The sequence below is a fragment of the Myxocyprinus asiaticus genome, chromosome 4 (assembly GCF_019703515.2).
Source record: "Myxocyprinus asiaticus isolate MX2 ecotype Aquarium Trade chromosome 4, UBuf_Myxa_2, whole genome shotgun sequence".
In the NCBI taxonomy this organism is placed as follows: Eukaryota; Metazoa; Chordata; class Actinopteri; order Cypriniformes; family Catostomidae; genus Myxocyprinus; species Myxocyprinus asiaticus.
Window position 1 is genome coordinate 5,697,262 of NC_059347.1, and position 15,723 is coordinate 5,712,984.

Consider the following 15,723-nt stretch of genomic DNA (forward strand, 5'->3'; position numbering starts at 1 on the left):
TAACTAGCTAATCACGTAGATACTTTCATTGTTGTCAGCTGAGTGGAAGCTAATGAGTAAACATGTATTCACCAAACTGTTGTTTAGGATTCACAGTTTGGTACCCCCTTCAACCGAACAATTCCCGTTTTGTCATTTATAAAATTTAACATTTAAAATCTGGTTTTCAACCGTTGAAAGTTTCCCCTGAACTTGTATAGCAGAATATGGTGTAACACGGCTGCCGCTGTTTATCTCGTCAGTATTAATATAGTCAGCATTTGACTGATACTAAACAGTAATAATGATGTTTATTTAGCTATTTATTTTATTTTTATTTATTCTTTATTTTAATGGTCAGAATTTGACTGATACTAAACAGTACTGATGTTTATTTAACTATTTGTTTTATTTTTATTTATTCTTTATTTTAATGGTCAGCATTTGACTGATACTAAACATACAGTACTGATGTTTATTTAGCTATTTATTGTATTTTTATTTAAATGGTCAGCAACTGACTTATACTAAACATACAGTACTGATGTTTATTAAGCTATTTACTGTATTTTTATTTATTCTTTATTTTCTCAGTGTTCATTTCTAGAATTTGTTGACAATGTATAATAATAATGTCAAATATTCTTTGATAAAAATATTTAGGAAAACAGCCTTCTGAGTACCTTCTCAGTATTTCTGAGTTGCATAGTCGTATCAGTGAAAAATCCGTTTTCATTCCAGCTCAAAAATTAAATATATCGGCCACCATATCTGTAATCGGGGAATTTTCCCTCTCTAAAATCAGTATCGGTCTCAAAAATCCCATATCGGTCGGGCTCTAATTTGCTCAAATTAAACTTGTGTAACAGTTTCTCATATTCTGTTTATGTTTAATGAAAAAAAAAAACACGACAAATAAGCCACATCTGTTTATTACATCTGTAATTCTATGATATGCACAAATAAACAACTTTTTGTCTGTGGGTAAAATAGTGTGCCTCTTTGCTACAGTATGCACTATGCTGTTCACTGACTAAATATTTTTACTACGAGTGTGACGAAATTTCATTTGTGGGCATGCGAGGAGTTGCGTTTGACAGCGGTCTAGAGTTTGTTAGAAAGATAATGTTACGATGGACAGAATATTTACGTGTAGAGAAAATTGGGGCCGCTCGCGTATGGTCTGCGCAAACTGTGCTTATGACTCGGGGTGCCCAGACACTAGTTTACGCTGCGTCAGAGAATGCTGCGAATGCTTTGATCTCAATGGGCGTGGTGCTTCAGAAGGATGGAGAGGGAAAATCCAAGGGTTTCTGATAGTGAAGCGCCATCATGCATCCAAAAGTTGAGAACATTTCAACTTTTGCTGCAACGCACCATGATGTAGGCATCCGTTGACCAATGGGAAGCAGGACTAGTTGCGCTGTGAAATTGAAAAACATGGCGGACAAACTCATACATGCGGTGTATTCATTCCCTGTCCTCTATTATCATTCTCTGTCAGGCTAAAAAGATGGTAATTGTGGAGAGAGAAGAATTTAAATGTTTACTGGTACATTGTCAAGAAGATAAATGGCCATTTCTATCCGTGACCGCCTCCTTCCCTGTGTGGTACACACCTTCCAAACGGACGTTTCGCAGTCCCAAGCGTCAAACACTCCATCTGAGCTCTCCGTAGTGTGTAGAAGCGCCCTCAAGAAGTGGTCACACTACACTTCCCACTCCATTCACTCCTATTCAAACACATCTGAACATGGGAGACTGGAAACTAAAGCGCATGTGAAGAAATTTCGTACGATACTGAACAGCGAATCTGCACTACAGAAACACACGTAACCAACAGAAGATCGAAACGACACACACAGACCTCTTGGCTCAATTCAAAGGATACATTTTTCAAACCTGTGTTTTTATTGTTGGTGGAAATTGAGTAGATGGTACATTTGAACTTTTTTTTGTGAAGTTTTCTTTACTAAAACCAGAAGCTCTACTGCATGACAATCATATCCTGGTCCGTTGGATGTCACGCGGAAGGGCTTCTGGTGTAAGTTAATAATACATCACAAATCACAAATAATACTTTATTAAAAATACTAAAATATATTGTCTACTCACTTTTCTGCAACAATAAAACATGCAGCTTTAAAATATGTATTCTTTATATTGAGCCAAGAGGTCAGGGTGTGACGTTTTGATCTACTATTGGTCACACATCCTCTCGTCGTACAAACTCACGGTTCAGAGTTCACTTATCTTGAACTTTGGTACACCAGAACCCTTCTAAAAAGGGGAGCCTACAAGTTTAGCATAAAAAATTGATATCTATAGAGGAGATGCTTCAGTGTGCTGAATAAACTGCTTTTGTAAGGAAACAGCTCAACACTTAATGAATTAACCGCCTGTCCGTTAATCTTCAAAATGTTTTAAATTAAACAATCCTTTTGAAATGAACTATGTGTGGAGTTTACTATGATAAAACTGCTGTTTTATAAGAGAAGACACAGACAATTTTGCAACAGGTAGGTGTCAGTTTATGGCTCTCCCCATTCATTTGTATGTTATCCACAAACGGTGACTTACTGTTGTAACACGCTAGTTGACCATTCCGCTCTCTCCTATGATAGAACCTCAGAGGTTGTTCGCTCAGTAATTAAAAGAACATCTGGGTATGCAGCATCGTACGAAATTTCTTAGCATGAGCTTGCATTTCCTGTCCCCCGCGTTCGGATGCATTTGACAGAGTGAATGGAGCATAGTGTAGTGAAGTGTAGTGTGACCCAGGGGTGGATTTAGACATTTTTAAAGGAGGGGGCCACAGAGGGCCCACAGTGTGCAGAGAAGTGCCAAGTTAATAACACATCAACATGAGTCTATGCTCTTTAAATCTGAAAACACCACCTAATACTCAAGGAATGTAAAAACAAACTTGATATCAATACTTCCATAATTGTGTTATATCTTTAACATACTCTGATCTACTCATTCAATAACAACCATCAATTCAACAGAAGTTATCATGAGGGGTCATGTGACGCCATGCAAGGAGCAGACGTGTGAGCGACGAGCTCTGCGCACTCTGCTAAATTTTTTATTATTTTCATGTTATAATCTGGTGAATTTGATACACCCAGTTACACATTTGCTCTTTGATGCAAAACATGGCAAAGTAGTCAAAATCCTCGGGCTCTGGAGACATTAAAAGACACTTACGTTTTCAGGATGAAAGCCCCGACAGACCTATAGACCGGGGACTCGATTTGGATGGCGCAGCGGGAGAAGGAATCCAGCGTCAGTTGTCCAACATGTCGGTGATGTTGACGAAGATTCATGCTGACTTGGAGGATCTCGTTGTAATACGATCGATCGATTACGCCGATGGAAATAAAATTCTCTGAGCTAGTCACAAGAGTGACTGACGTTGAAAAACGAATCGATTTTCTGGAATCTTCGGAGAGGGAATTAAAGGCTAATCTGTCCGTGACCATAGTTGATTTGGAACATCTCCTTGACAAGATTGAAGATCTTGAGAATAGAAGCCGCAGGAATAACGTTCGAATTGTTGGAATTCCTGAGCATGAGGAGGGCAGAGATATGGTGAAATTCCTAGACGAGTTCTTCCCAAGTCTGCTCGACATAACAGGCCACAAGCTGGAAATCGGGCGAGCTCACAGTGTCCCGGCTCGCAGATCTGCTGAGGAAGACAGGCCCCGATCAATCCTGGCCAGATTTCTGAGATCATCTGATAAAGATCTGGTGTTGCGCCAGGCGAGGAGCAAAGGGAAGCTTTCTTGGAAGAACCATAATATTTTCTTGTTCCCGGACTTTGCGAGTTCAACAAGACAGAAATGCGATCGGTTCAAGGAATGCAAGAAACTCTTACATCAGAAAAAGATCTCGTTTGCTCTGATGTTTCCAGCCAAACTGAGAATAGAAACGAAAAACGGTCGCAAAGTATTTACATGTCCAAATCAGGCAATGTCTTTTATTGAATCAATGTCTGAGTAAACCAGTAGATATTTCTCATGTGAGTGGGTGGACTCACTGTACTTACTCGAGGAAGCTGGGCGACATTTTGTTTTTTTTGCGTTGGCTCCACCGTGCGGCTGGAGCTTGTTTTGTGAATTACACTTTTCCTTAAAGAAACTTTTGCATTGAAGTTCCCGGACAAATTGAGGATAGACACTACAGATGACCGCAAAATATCTACATGCTCACACAAAGGATGTCTTTTATAAAGTTGACGGATTGTGTAAGTCATGGTATGTAGTTTTGTGCGGCCTCCGAGTGAATTGACTCAATCACCAGGGGAACTGGGATGCCGATTTTGTTTCTTTTTGTGTTGGCTCCGCCTAGCGGCTGGAACTTGTTCTATTGAATAACACTCCTTTGGAACAGCTGTGGATTAATCTGTTCGTTCTTCGTGCTTATTCCTCCTGCTGGCTGTAGTTTGTTTTGTTGAGTTTTTTTTATGGGACATTGAATGAATACGTCATCCGTTGAACTCATAACAGCTGGCTCACTGATCATTTGTTTGTCTGTCCGAGGAATCTGAACGGTTTTATATAAGATGGAATTTGTTTTGTGGAAGATCACATCTTTGAGACAGTTCTGTGAATGAATCTACACATTCTTTGTGTTCATTCTTCCTATTTGCTGGGGTTTATTTTACAAAGTATTTTCTGTTATGTAATTTGAGCAATCCGATAGCAAAGTTGTCGTGGGGACTTGTGGGCGTTCATGGACCTTTTGAGTTTAGAGGGATTGTCGCCAGTTGGCACTTTCGTGCGCGGGGATAATGCGCACGTTTTTCTTTTTTCTGTTTGTTTTGTTCGGGGGGAAGTTCGGGGTTTGATTGTTTCACTAATGAGGAATGTGGTCTGTATAATTTTGTTTTTAACACACAGTTTTTTTTTTTATTATATCAATATGTCAGTTGTTAATATGAGTGTACTATCTCTCTCCACATGGAATGTAAATGGGTTGGGGCACCCCATAAAAAGAAGGAAGGTTATTACTTTTCTTAAACGTAAGAAATATGATATTGTTTCTTCAAGAAACACATCTCTCCCCGCAGGAAGCTGAAAGATTTGGGAAGATATGGGGTGGACATGTTTTCTTTAGTGCTGGCTCAAGTAAGAGCAAGGGAGTCATTATATTGGTAAATAAACATCTACAATTCAAATGTCTCAAACAGACTAAAGATAAATTAGGGAGAGTCATTATTGTTTTAGCTGAAAGTCAAGGGCAAAGATTGATTTTGGCTAATATTTACGCACCTAACGCTGATGATCAGGGCTTTTTTATAGATCTTGAAGGGATGCTGCAAGCCGCTGGCACCCCTCATGATATAATATTGGGAGGAGACTTTTGATGGACTCAGACCTTGATCACAGTGAAGCAAAAGTGTGTAAACCCCCTAGAGCTACATTTACGCTTCACAGGATGTGTAAAAATCTTGGTCATATGGATATTTGGAGACTTTTGAACACATCTGGGAGGGACTATACATTTTTTTCATCAGTCCATAAGATTTATTCCAGAACAGATTTTTTTTTTTATATCCAGATCCCTCATTTCATCTGTTGTTGATTGCTCAATTGGAAACATTTTAGTCTCAGATCATGCCCTGGTGAGTTTAGAGGTGTTGCCATATACAGATAAAAAGAAATCATATAGTTGGCGCCTTAATGTGTCCCTTTTGCAAAATCCTGATTTCCAACAAATGTTAAAGACTGAAATCAATGTTTATATGGAGACCAACTGGTCTTCAGTATCCTCTGTGGGCGTGGCTTGGGAGGCACTTAAGGCGGTTCTTAGTGGTCGGATCATACAGTATGCCTCATTCACCAAAAAATCCAAAGCACAAGAATTCGTGGAGTTGGAAGGAAATATTAAAATTGCCGAGGCAGAGCTGAAGCGCCTTATGTCATCTGATGGCCTCAGAGAATTGACCGGATTGAAATATAGGTATAATCCTATTTTGCCGCGGAAAGTGGAGTTTTGGTTATTCAAGGCAAGACAGTCATACTTTGAGTCAGGTGACAAAGCAGGGAATCTTTTGGCTAGATATACAAGTGCATCTCAATAAATTAGAATGTCGTGGAAAAGTTCATTTATTTCAGTAATTCAACTCAAATTGTGAAACTCGTGTATTAAATTCAATGCACACAGACTGAAGTAGTTTAAGTCTTTGGTTCTTTTAATTGTGATGATTTTGGCTCACATTTAACAAAAACCCACCAATTCACTATCTCAAAAAATTAGAATACATCATAAGACCAATAAAAAAAAAAAATTTGTAGTGAATTGTTGGCCTTCTGGAAAGTATGTTCATTTACTGTATATGTACTCAATACTTGGTAGGGGCTCCTTTTTGCTTTAATTACTGCCCCAATTCGGCGTGGCATGGAGGTGATCAGTTTGTGGCACTGTTGAGGTGGTATGGAAGCCCAGGTTTCTTTGACAGTGGCCTTCAGCTCATCTGCATTTTTTGGTCTCTTGTTTCTCATTTTCCTCTTGACAATACCCCATAGATTCTCTATGGGGTTCAGGTCTGGTGAGTTTGCTGGCCAGTCAAGCACACCAACACCATGGTCATTTAACCAACTTTTGGTGCTTTTGGCAGTGTGGGCAGGTGCCAAATCCTGCTGGAAAATGAAATCAGCATCTTTAAAAAGCTGGTCAGCAGAAGGAAGCATGAAGTGCTCCAAAATTTCTTGGTAAATGGGTGCAGTGACTTTGGTTTTCAAAAAACACAATGGACCAACACCAGCAGATGACATTGCACCCCAAATCATCACAGACTGTGGAAACTTAACACTGGACTTCAAGCAACTTGGGCTATGAGCTTCTCCACCCTTCCTCCAGACTCTAGGACCTTGGTTTCCAAATGAAATACATAACTTGCTCTCATCTGAAAAGAGGACTTTGGACCACTGGGCAACAGTCCAGTTCTTCTTCTTCTTAGCCCAGGTAAGACGCCTCTGACAAGAGGAATACGACAACTGTAGCCAAATTCCTTGACACGTCTGTGTGTGGTGGCTCTTGATGCCTTGACCCCAGCCTCAGTCCATTCCTTGTGAAGTTCACCCAAATTCTTGAATCGATTTTGCTTGACAATCCTCATAAGGCTGCGGTTCTCTCGGTTGGTTGTGCATCTTTTTCTTCCACACTTTTTCCTTCCACTCAACTTTCTGTTAACATGCTTGCACTCTGTGAACAGCCAGCTTCTTTGGCAATGAATGTTTGTGGCTTACCCTCCTTGTGAAGGGTGTCAATGATTGTCTTCTGGACAACTGTCAGATCAGCAGTCTTCCCCATGATTGTGTAGCCTAGTGAACCAAACTGAGAGACCATTTTGAAGGCTCAGGAAACCTTTGCAGGTGTTTTGAGTTGATTAGCTGATTGGTATGTCACCATATTCTAATTTGTTGAGATAGTGAATTGGTGGGTTTTTGTTAAATGTGAGCCAAAATCATCACAATTAAAAGAACCAAAGACTTAAACTACTTCAGTCTGTGTGCACTGAATTTATTTAATACACGAGTTTCACAATTTGAGTTGAATTACTGAAATAAATGAACTTTTCCAAGACATTCTAATTTATTGAGATGCACCTGTATAAAGCAGAGAGAGTCTCTTTCTATCATTCCCTCAGTGAAATCTGCTGGTGGTGAAATTTTTACCTCAGCCATTGATATTAATAATGCGTTTAAAGAATTCTATCTTGATCTTTATAGTTCCACGTCTTAGTCTACTGATGAAGATATTAGAAACTTTGTGGAACCATTAGATCTTCCTAAATTGACAACTGAGCAAAAAAACTCTCTTGATTTTGAGATAACCTTGGAGGAGCTTGACGAGATAATTAAGTCCCTACCTACTGGCAAAGCTCCGGGGTCAGATGGTTTTGCCGCAGAATTTTTTAGATCCTATGCTACAGAACTGGCTCCACTTTTGCTATAAGTTTATACGGAATCATTAAAGAACGGAAAGCTTCCTCCAACCAATAACAATTTATTATTATTATTATTATTGTCATCATTAGTATTTTTTACAATTTATAACAATATTTAAGTTGAATGGGTTCCAAAAAATAACTGTGTGAATGAAAAGTGGACTGATGTCTTACAACTAAATAGAACAAAAAAGAGATCTGAATCCTTTTAAGTCCAGATGCAGGTTGAAACATTTATATATAAAAAAAAATTTAAAAAAAGACAAAAATAAAACATTGGTTTCTTTTCTACTGAAGATTTGAAGACTGGAATTAGTTAATATTGCTGCTACATTATCTAGTATACTAGTTAATAATAAAGTGTTTCTTAATAAGCTATACATTTATATTGAAATAATGTGTAGTTAGAGGTTTGTGTTTCTTTACATATTAAAGAGTACTCCCAATTAGTTCCACACAATAATGTAAAGATATTCTAAACTGATTATGCAAATAAATAACACTGGTATCGGCCAATACTGAGATTTCCGATATTGGAATTGGATCAGAAGAGAAAAAGTGGTATCGGTGCATCCCTAATTTCAATGAATTGTCTCAATACTCCCATTTTACAAAGATTTCGGGGGGGGGGAATTAGGGACATCTGGGAGGCGAAAGGTACACAATTAGCGATATACACACATTTCTGTACGGAAACGGCTTAAGGGCAGATTTCTTCTGTGATAATCCAAAACGTATGCGACAAAGTGTTTTTTTTTAAGCATGACGTCATCACACACACCATTTTCTAGGCACGATCAGCCGATCGTGGATTTAAGACGAATATCGACTGATTTTGATTGGCGGCTGATCGATCGGTGCACCCCTACTTGAAGCATACAGTGTGGCCACTGGACGGTGAGTTGGTGGCAATTCTAAGCATTCACAGATTTAAACTTTCAGACACGCTGTAATTTAGATGAATATGCTGGTTTATTTTAAAACATGTGTAAGAATAACATGTGTATAAATATGAAGCTGCCCATTTTCTAGAGTCTCCAGGTGCTCTCAACATCTCATCAGTCACTCATCTCAGTGATATTCCCAATTGAATTGAGGATCCCAATTAAATCAGACTGATGCTGGTCGCAATGCCACTAATAACAGCTATAACTGCTTAACCTTAAATAACGGCACCGCGTCTTCACACATTTGCTTAATAATTAGTGATTTGTATTGCAACAAAACGCCAAAGGCGGTAAAAAAATCATAAATACTAATGTTTCCTCACAAGCAGTTTTGGCACTAGTAATAGACAACTTTCTTATTTTTCAACATATCTCTGCTGTGTGTGATGCCCTCATCTTTTATCACAATGACCATTGATATTGACAACAGAACTATTCATAACCGTTTTCAATACATATAAATGTCAGCAATTCACAATTAATGTAGTTTTACTGTGTGGGCATAAACATAACTGCAGAATATAACGATCTTAATGTTAAAAAATCTGTGATCGGTGTCGGCCTCAAATTTCCTGATCAGTGCACCACTACCAGAGAGCAAGCTAAAGTGATTGTATCAAGGAAAAAAATCCTTTCAATGTTATTTAGTGGTGAAAAAAAAAAAAAAATCTAGAGAGAAACTATACATATACATAATCCAATATGATTAGCTGGTTGAGCAAAAACTGATCGGCACACAGATTTTTTTTTACCTTCACCCCCCGATTTCACATTGCATGTAAACTTTATTACCGGCTCATAACGTGTACAAATGTTGTACTCATATCTGTTTACATTCCAATCAAACCAATTGTACAGACAGTACACAGTGAATATGGCATTTACTCATAGTGTACATGAAGTGCTTTTACTTTGAAGTTGCACTAACGTGCGGATCCAGCTAGAGCAGCAGCAATCTACTGAGAGTTTAAACGATGTGGATCACCTGCTTGGATTATCACAAACTGACCATCATGATTTGTGAATTACTAGAGAAACATTTGATCCTTATCCTGAAGTTTTTGATTCTGGCTGATGGAATACGCGCTTCAGAGGAAGATAATAGATGGGCGCTGGATGGGAAGAAACTAGAGATCGACCGATAATCGGTTTTACCGATATTTTTTACTGATATTCACACTTCATTACATAATCGGTTATCGGTTTTGTAATACTGGTTGCATGGATCAATGGCGCCATTTTTTGGATCTCTCATGAACAGCGCGCAAGAGCATCATTACAACACTGCTTGCAATGGGAGATGGAGACAACGGTGTTCAAAGTTTAAGTAACTGGCTTATGTAATTATTTATTGTTTGAATAAATTATTAAATGCTATTCAATGTAACATACATTCGTGCTAAAGTGAGATGTATTACAGAATTGCTTGTGTAGTGAGAAATAGCCGAAGATTAACTTGCACGGTGGCAAGCAAATTGTGCAAATCCACAAGCTGTAACATTTTACTTTAATCAAAGACTGTTGGTATGTTGAGTGTATGATGGCAATAAAATGGGCTAACTTAATTATTTGTTGCCTATGCACCTTGTTAATCTAGTAAAGCAGATCGTTCATGTTCGGGCATGTTCCAACTAGCCACCGTACGTAGCCCAGCCAGAGAAGTTTTGTTACGCTTTGAAACTTAACAAGATCCTTTTGTTAAGATTCAACTCCCTAAATTGTATTTACAAACATTTCTTCACTGTTAATCATCGCAGCCATGTACATTACAGTGTGTATTACAACTCTGTGGAAAATAATTAACTATCTCCGCGACTCCGTTCAAGTACAAGCTGAGTGTCAGCGTGTCAGATATTTGTGAGAAAAATATTTTTTGCACAACAAACACGTCTAAGAGGTGCTTTTGTGGTGTTAGGTGACACTAAGAGAGGAGATGTGCGTGTCATCTGCTACCAGACAGGTTGCAGACGTGCTGCTCATTGTAATAACATGGTAAATACCGCTCCGTCAGAAGGCTAGGTATTTTGTTGCCATATTAACTAGACTGACAGAAACATTATTAATTATTCCGATGCCATTTCAGATAGACTCTGTAACTGCTATGATGTATTCACAATTTTTCTCTTTTCTCAGAATGTAAGACTACTTATTCCAGCGAACTAGTTGGCTATAGCCTTATAAACAATCCCTAATCCCTTTAAAACAATACATTAAAATGGACAATTAAATATGTGCAAAGTTTTTAAAATGGTTAAAATTTTATAATTTATTTTGTTGTTTGTTAAATTAATACTTATACTAATAAAAATAAATTATTGTTATTATTTTGCACTATTTCTGAAATTCAGACACCTCCCTTTGTTAATATTTGTTTTAGAAATAAAAGTTGTTTTGTTTAATAGTATGGGAGGAGTGAAAATATTTAAAATGTTATTAATAAAGTAGTTTAAGTTCCACCATGTTGTTTGTTATTACTGTGTCAAAAAAAAAAAAAAAAAGACTGGAGAGGTGAACTAATCATTTCTGTTTCCTGTGTGAGCAATGCATAGCATATACGGCTGTTCTACATATTGGTTATCGAACGCTTCAACATAAAAATAATCAGTATCGGTCTTGAAAAACCAATATCGGTCGATCTCTAAAAGAAACCGCTGGATTTTCATGAGGTTCATGAATTACATCTGTTTAAATGGATATCCATATATGTAGACAGTATATGATAGAAGATTTATTGATATTTGCCTTTTTATCATTAGACAAGACAGTTAAGAGAACTGTTGAGGAGAGAGATGGAGAAGGAAACAGGTGAGCACTTTAACGCGGCATGTCTAATATGTGGATCGTTTAAATGAGACTGCATTGCACACGCTGTATTACTGTAGTAACACGATGGCACGTAACAACAAAACGAACTGTGATTGGTCGTTTACATGTCTCAGACGCTCCTTCACATGCAAGCAGGCAATTCTCTGCGCCCTCTTGGCTTTAAGAAACCAATTGGCCAAACTGGAAAATTTATCAGTTGATGCCGATAATTAAACAATTCAGAAAATCTGCCGATTTATCGTCGACCACTATTGTGAACCGCTGTCAAACTCTCCTTTACAGTTCGACGTTTGTAGATTTGTATAATAACTTTATAGCGTTTACTAATGTTTGGAATTGCACAAATGCTTGAACCTGCAGTACTTCACAATGCAAGTGAACTGCGTTCACACGAGCCCCGCGCGTGCACAGATCAGCGCATCGCCGGTTCATTCTGAAGTGCACAAAGACCATGTTTATCTGTCTTTAATCGCAGCCTTTTGCAGGTAAATCATATCATATACGATGATATCTCCATTTTGATGTTATTTTGATTAATTATACAGCCCTGAAGGATCGTAAAATTAGTCTATGCTTAATAGCCAAATAAAAGGCTCATTAAAATCATCGCCATATTCACGATATTGTTGAATTTTATATCGTCAGCAAAATCATTATATTGTGTGTATTCGATGTATCGCCCAGCACTACGCTGATGGTCTCATATGATTGCTGCGAGGAGAATGTGACATCACTGAAACAGGTCAATAGTTTGGGCTACAGTGCGCAGAGCGATCAGCAACCTACAGCCTCTTCAATAGATGAAGTTACTGTTTACAAACAAATGCTCCGCCCCGCCCCCCTTCTTTTGGTAGCCCAGAAAAGCACTACTGTCTATGGGAGCTTCACTCAAATTGCACTGAAACTGCCCAAAGAGTGCTGTTTGGGGTTGAAACACCCCGTTTTCCACAGATTATTGGAGATTAGGGCCTCTAACCAGATCCACCAGATCATTGCATCAGGAAAAACTCAGGATTTTACATAAATTATGATAATTCACGGGTCACCGTCATTGTTATCGCGTCTGCTCTATTAGACATAATTGACCTGCAGCAGCTGTTGAAGGATATTAACTTTTTTATGAAGAAATCACGCAAATTCTGATCGCAAACGGCTGTTTTTAATTTCCAAATTGCTGTCGGTGTGACAGATACGAGGTAAAATATGATCTAACGATGATCTTATATGATCAAGACCACAATATAAGATATAATGGGAGAAACAGAGCCCATCTCCACCACCGCAGCGCATGGACTACTGTTTGTGAAAGGACAAGTGAATATAAATAATGTCATACTGTGAAAATGATGTCTTTGCATTTATTTTGAATGCAATAAATAATATTGTTCAATAAAAAACAGCTGTTATTAAGTTTTGATATGGAATGTGATCATAATGAAGCAAGAATATTATTATTTGTTGTATGTGAGTTAATTTAAGCAGTAAAAACACATATTGCATGTCTAGTGGTAGCTTTTATTTTTATATATCACATTTCTTAGGCTTTAGAAGCATGTTAAACGTGTGAGGATGTATTTTCATCAACCTGTTACATGTACGACATAATCATACAGGCTCACTGAACCAAGTTTAAACTTGTTTTTGCCGATATTTCAGAAAAGAACCCACATACTTTCTTAACTTTAAACCATAGATATTCCTTTATAATAATTTTTTTAATAACATTAAAATAAATTTTTACATTCTCTAAATCTTAAACGATTATTTAAACTGCAGCGCTGCCTATATCCACCATTGAAATCTGCTGCTCGTAAGAACCTGGAAATAAAGTACAATTTAAAAAAAAAAAAAAAAAAACAGAAACGGGGTTTCCTGCGGTGTGTTGTCAGAAGAATTTAATCTATGGGCTGTTGTGAAAAAGGCATCTTTTAAAAAAATTCAGATGAACATCTCCCCAGGGGCCTGGGTAGCTCAGCGAGTATTGACGCTGACTACCACCCCTGGAGTCGCGAGTTCGAATCCAGGGTGTGCTGAGTGACTCCAGCCAAGTGTCCTAAGCAACCAAATTGGCCCAGTTGCTAGGGAGGGTAGAGTCACATGGGGTAACCTCCTCGTGGTCGCGATTAGTGGTTCTCGCTCTCAATGGGGCGCATGGTAAGTTGTGCTTAGATCGTGGCGAGTAGCATGAGCCTCCACATGTTGAGTCTCCACGGTGTCATGCACAACAAGCCACGTGATAAGATGTGTGGATTGACGGTCTCAGAAGCGGAGGCAACTGAGACTTGTCCTCCGCCACCCGGATTGAGGTAAGCGCATGTTCGGCCAACACAAAATGAACAAAATCACTCTCTGAGACTATTCGTTCTTCTGAGTCACATAAAAGATTCGTTCAAAATGAACGAATCGTTCATGAATGACCCATCAATAAAGAGTATACAAGTCTATCCCTCAAGCCACCTTTTCAATGCATCCAACAAACGACAGACCGGAAGTCATTCATTTCCAATGAAGAGTCGCACGGAGGCCGTGTGAGGTTGCGATTGTCTCCGGATGCGACATTTTCGGATCCGATTTGAGCATCGGCTATGTTAAAATATTTCAACTCGTGCGACTAGACCGTATGCGACCGCCCGACCGGAAGTGATGCATTCGTGCAAAACTATCAGCGTGAAGTGAGAAATATCAATAGATTTTGTCCTAAATTTTTTTCTAAATGCCTGCTACTTCTGTATTTTGGACTATTAATAATGTAGAAGTCAGAAATTATTGTTTACATTGCAAATATCACAAAAAGCTTTTGGAATCACAGTAAACGTGTGACTAAATGTGTACGTGTGTCATTTATTTCTGCACACACAAAACCTACATATTTTAAATCACATCTATGAATTTCTGAACATATATGAAAAAATCCATTGCGAGCAAAATTACAGTTCATCACAACCTCCACCAGGGGGAGAAATACGACAGTCGTATGTGAACGTCGGAGACCGTGAAAAGGCGGCTTTACATCCTCGTTTTCGTTCCCGTCAAAAATCGATGGCGCTACTAAGGCCTAATCTAAAAGCAATATACAATACAATTCAACATAAATCACACAGTACAGTGCGCTACAGTACACACAAAAGAGCAGGATCATACGTTTTCACTTTAATGTTCAATTTAAAACTGTTCTGATGAACATAATCATGTGAAATATGCAACGCTTCCAGCAATGGCCGAGCCATTTAAGGAATTACTGGCTTAACAGTCTATGGTATTCATCTCTAAAATCATATTAATTATTGTTAATATAAAATCCTGCATTATTACATGACTCATGAGTTAGCACCAAGCTAAGTTAGCCTAATGATCCTTGTTGTTCTCTCAACAAGAGACATTACCTACAGATATCGAAACGTCTGAACATAACTGACTGAACACTGTATTCGTAAAAATTACATATGATGATTTCTGATTTTAAAACGCGACTAAAAGAAAACATCCTTCATACATGATCGTTTACCTTTCTCATCTCTCTGGTCGACGGACATCTTCAGTGTTTAATCCCTCCGTGGATTAAACACACTTTAAATTCCCCTCTCTTTCTTGACGCGTGTTAAATAACTCTAATTCACAGTTATTTGTGGATCGCTTTTTCTTTCTCTCTCTCGGTTTATTGTTCTTACTGTGAGAGTGTGTGTTTGACAAAATGGTGGATAGCTTCCTCCCACAGCGCAGTGAATGGCCCTGTCTCAAATGGCATCCTAAGCCTTTGCGGTCCTGTTCCTAGTCCAGACTTGGTGACGTACAACGATTGCAGACCATGGTGCAGACCGATGGGGCGCTAGAAGCAGGTGCATGCATGAGTAATAAAAGTGTGCATTTGGGTAAGACTTCAGTCAGATGACGCATTTATACATTACGTTTTTGATATACATGCAGTTTTACAAATTATTATTTGAAAAGTCATTACATTGATAGGGTAAAGGAACACACTTTAAAGGTGTACTTGGTAATTTTTTCCCCATTAAA

At 38.3% G+C, this 15,723-nt stretch overlaps 1 protein-coding gene across 2 annotated transcripts in view; it reads right to left on the reverse strand.

The window, feature by feature from the left end:
* The window catches only part of ythdc1 (YTH N6-methyladenosine RNA binding protein C1), a 94,948-nt gene extending 79,480 nt beyond the window's left edge, over nt 1-15,468 (reverse strand). For both annotated transcript variants that reach the window (XM_051689332.1, XM_051689329.1), the window contains exon 1: nt 15,215-15,468. In XM_051689332.1, coding sequence (XP_051545292.1) covers nt 15,215-15,242 — 28 coding nt within the window. In that variant the 5' untranslated portion in view covers nt 15,243-15,468. The remainder of the gene's footprint in view (nt 1-15,214) is intronic.
* Nucleotides 15,469-15,723: the final 255 nt, after the last annotated feature.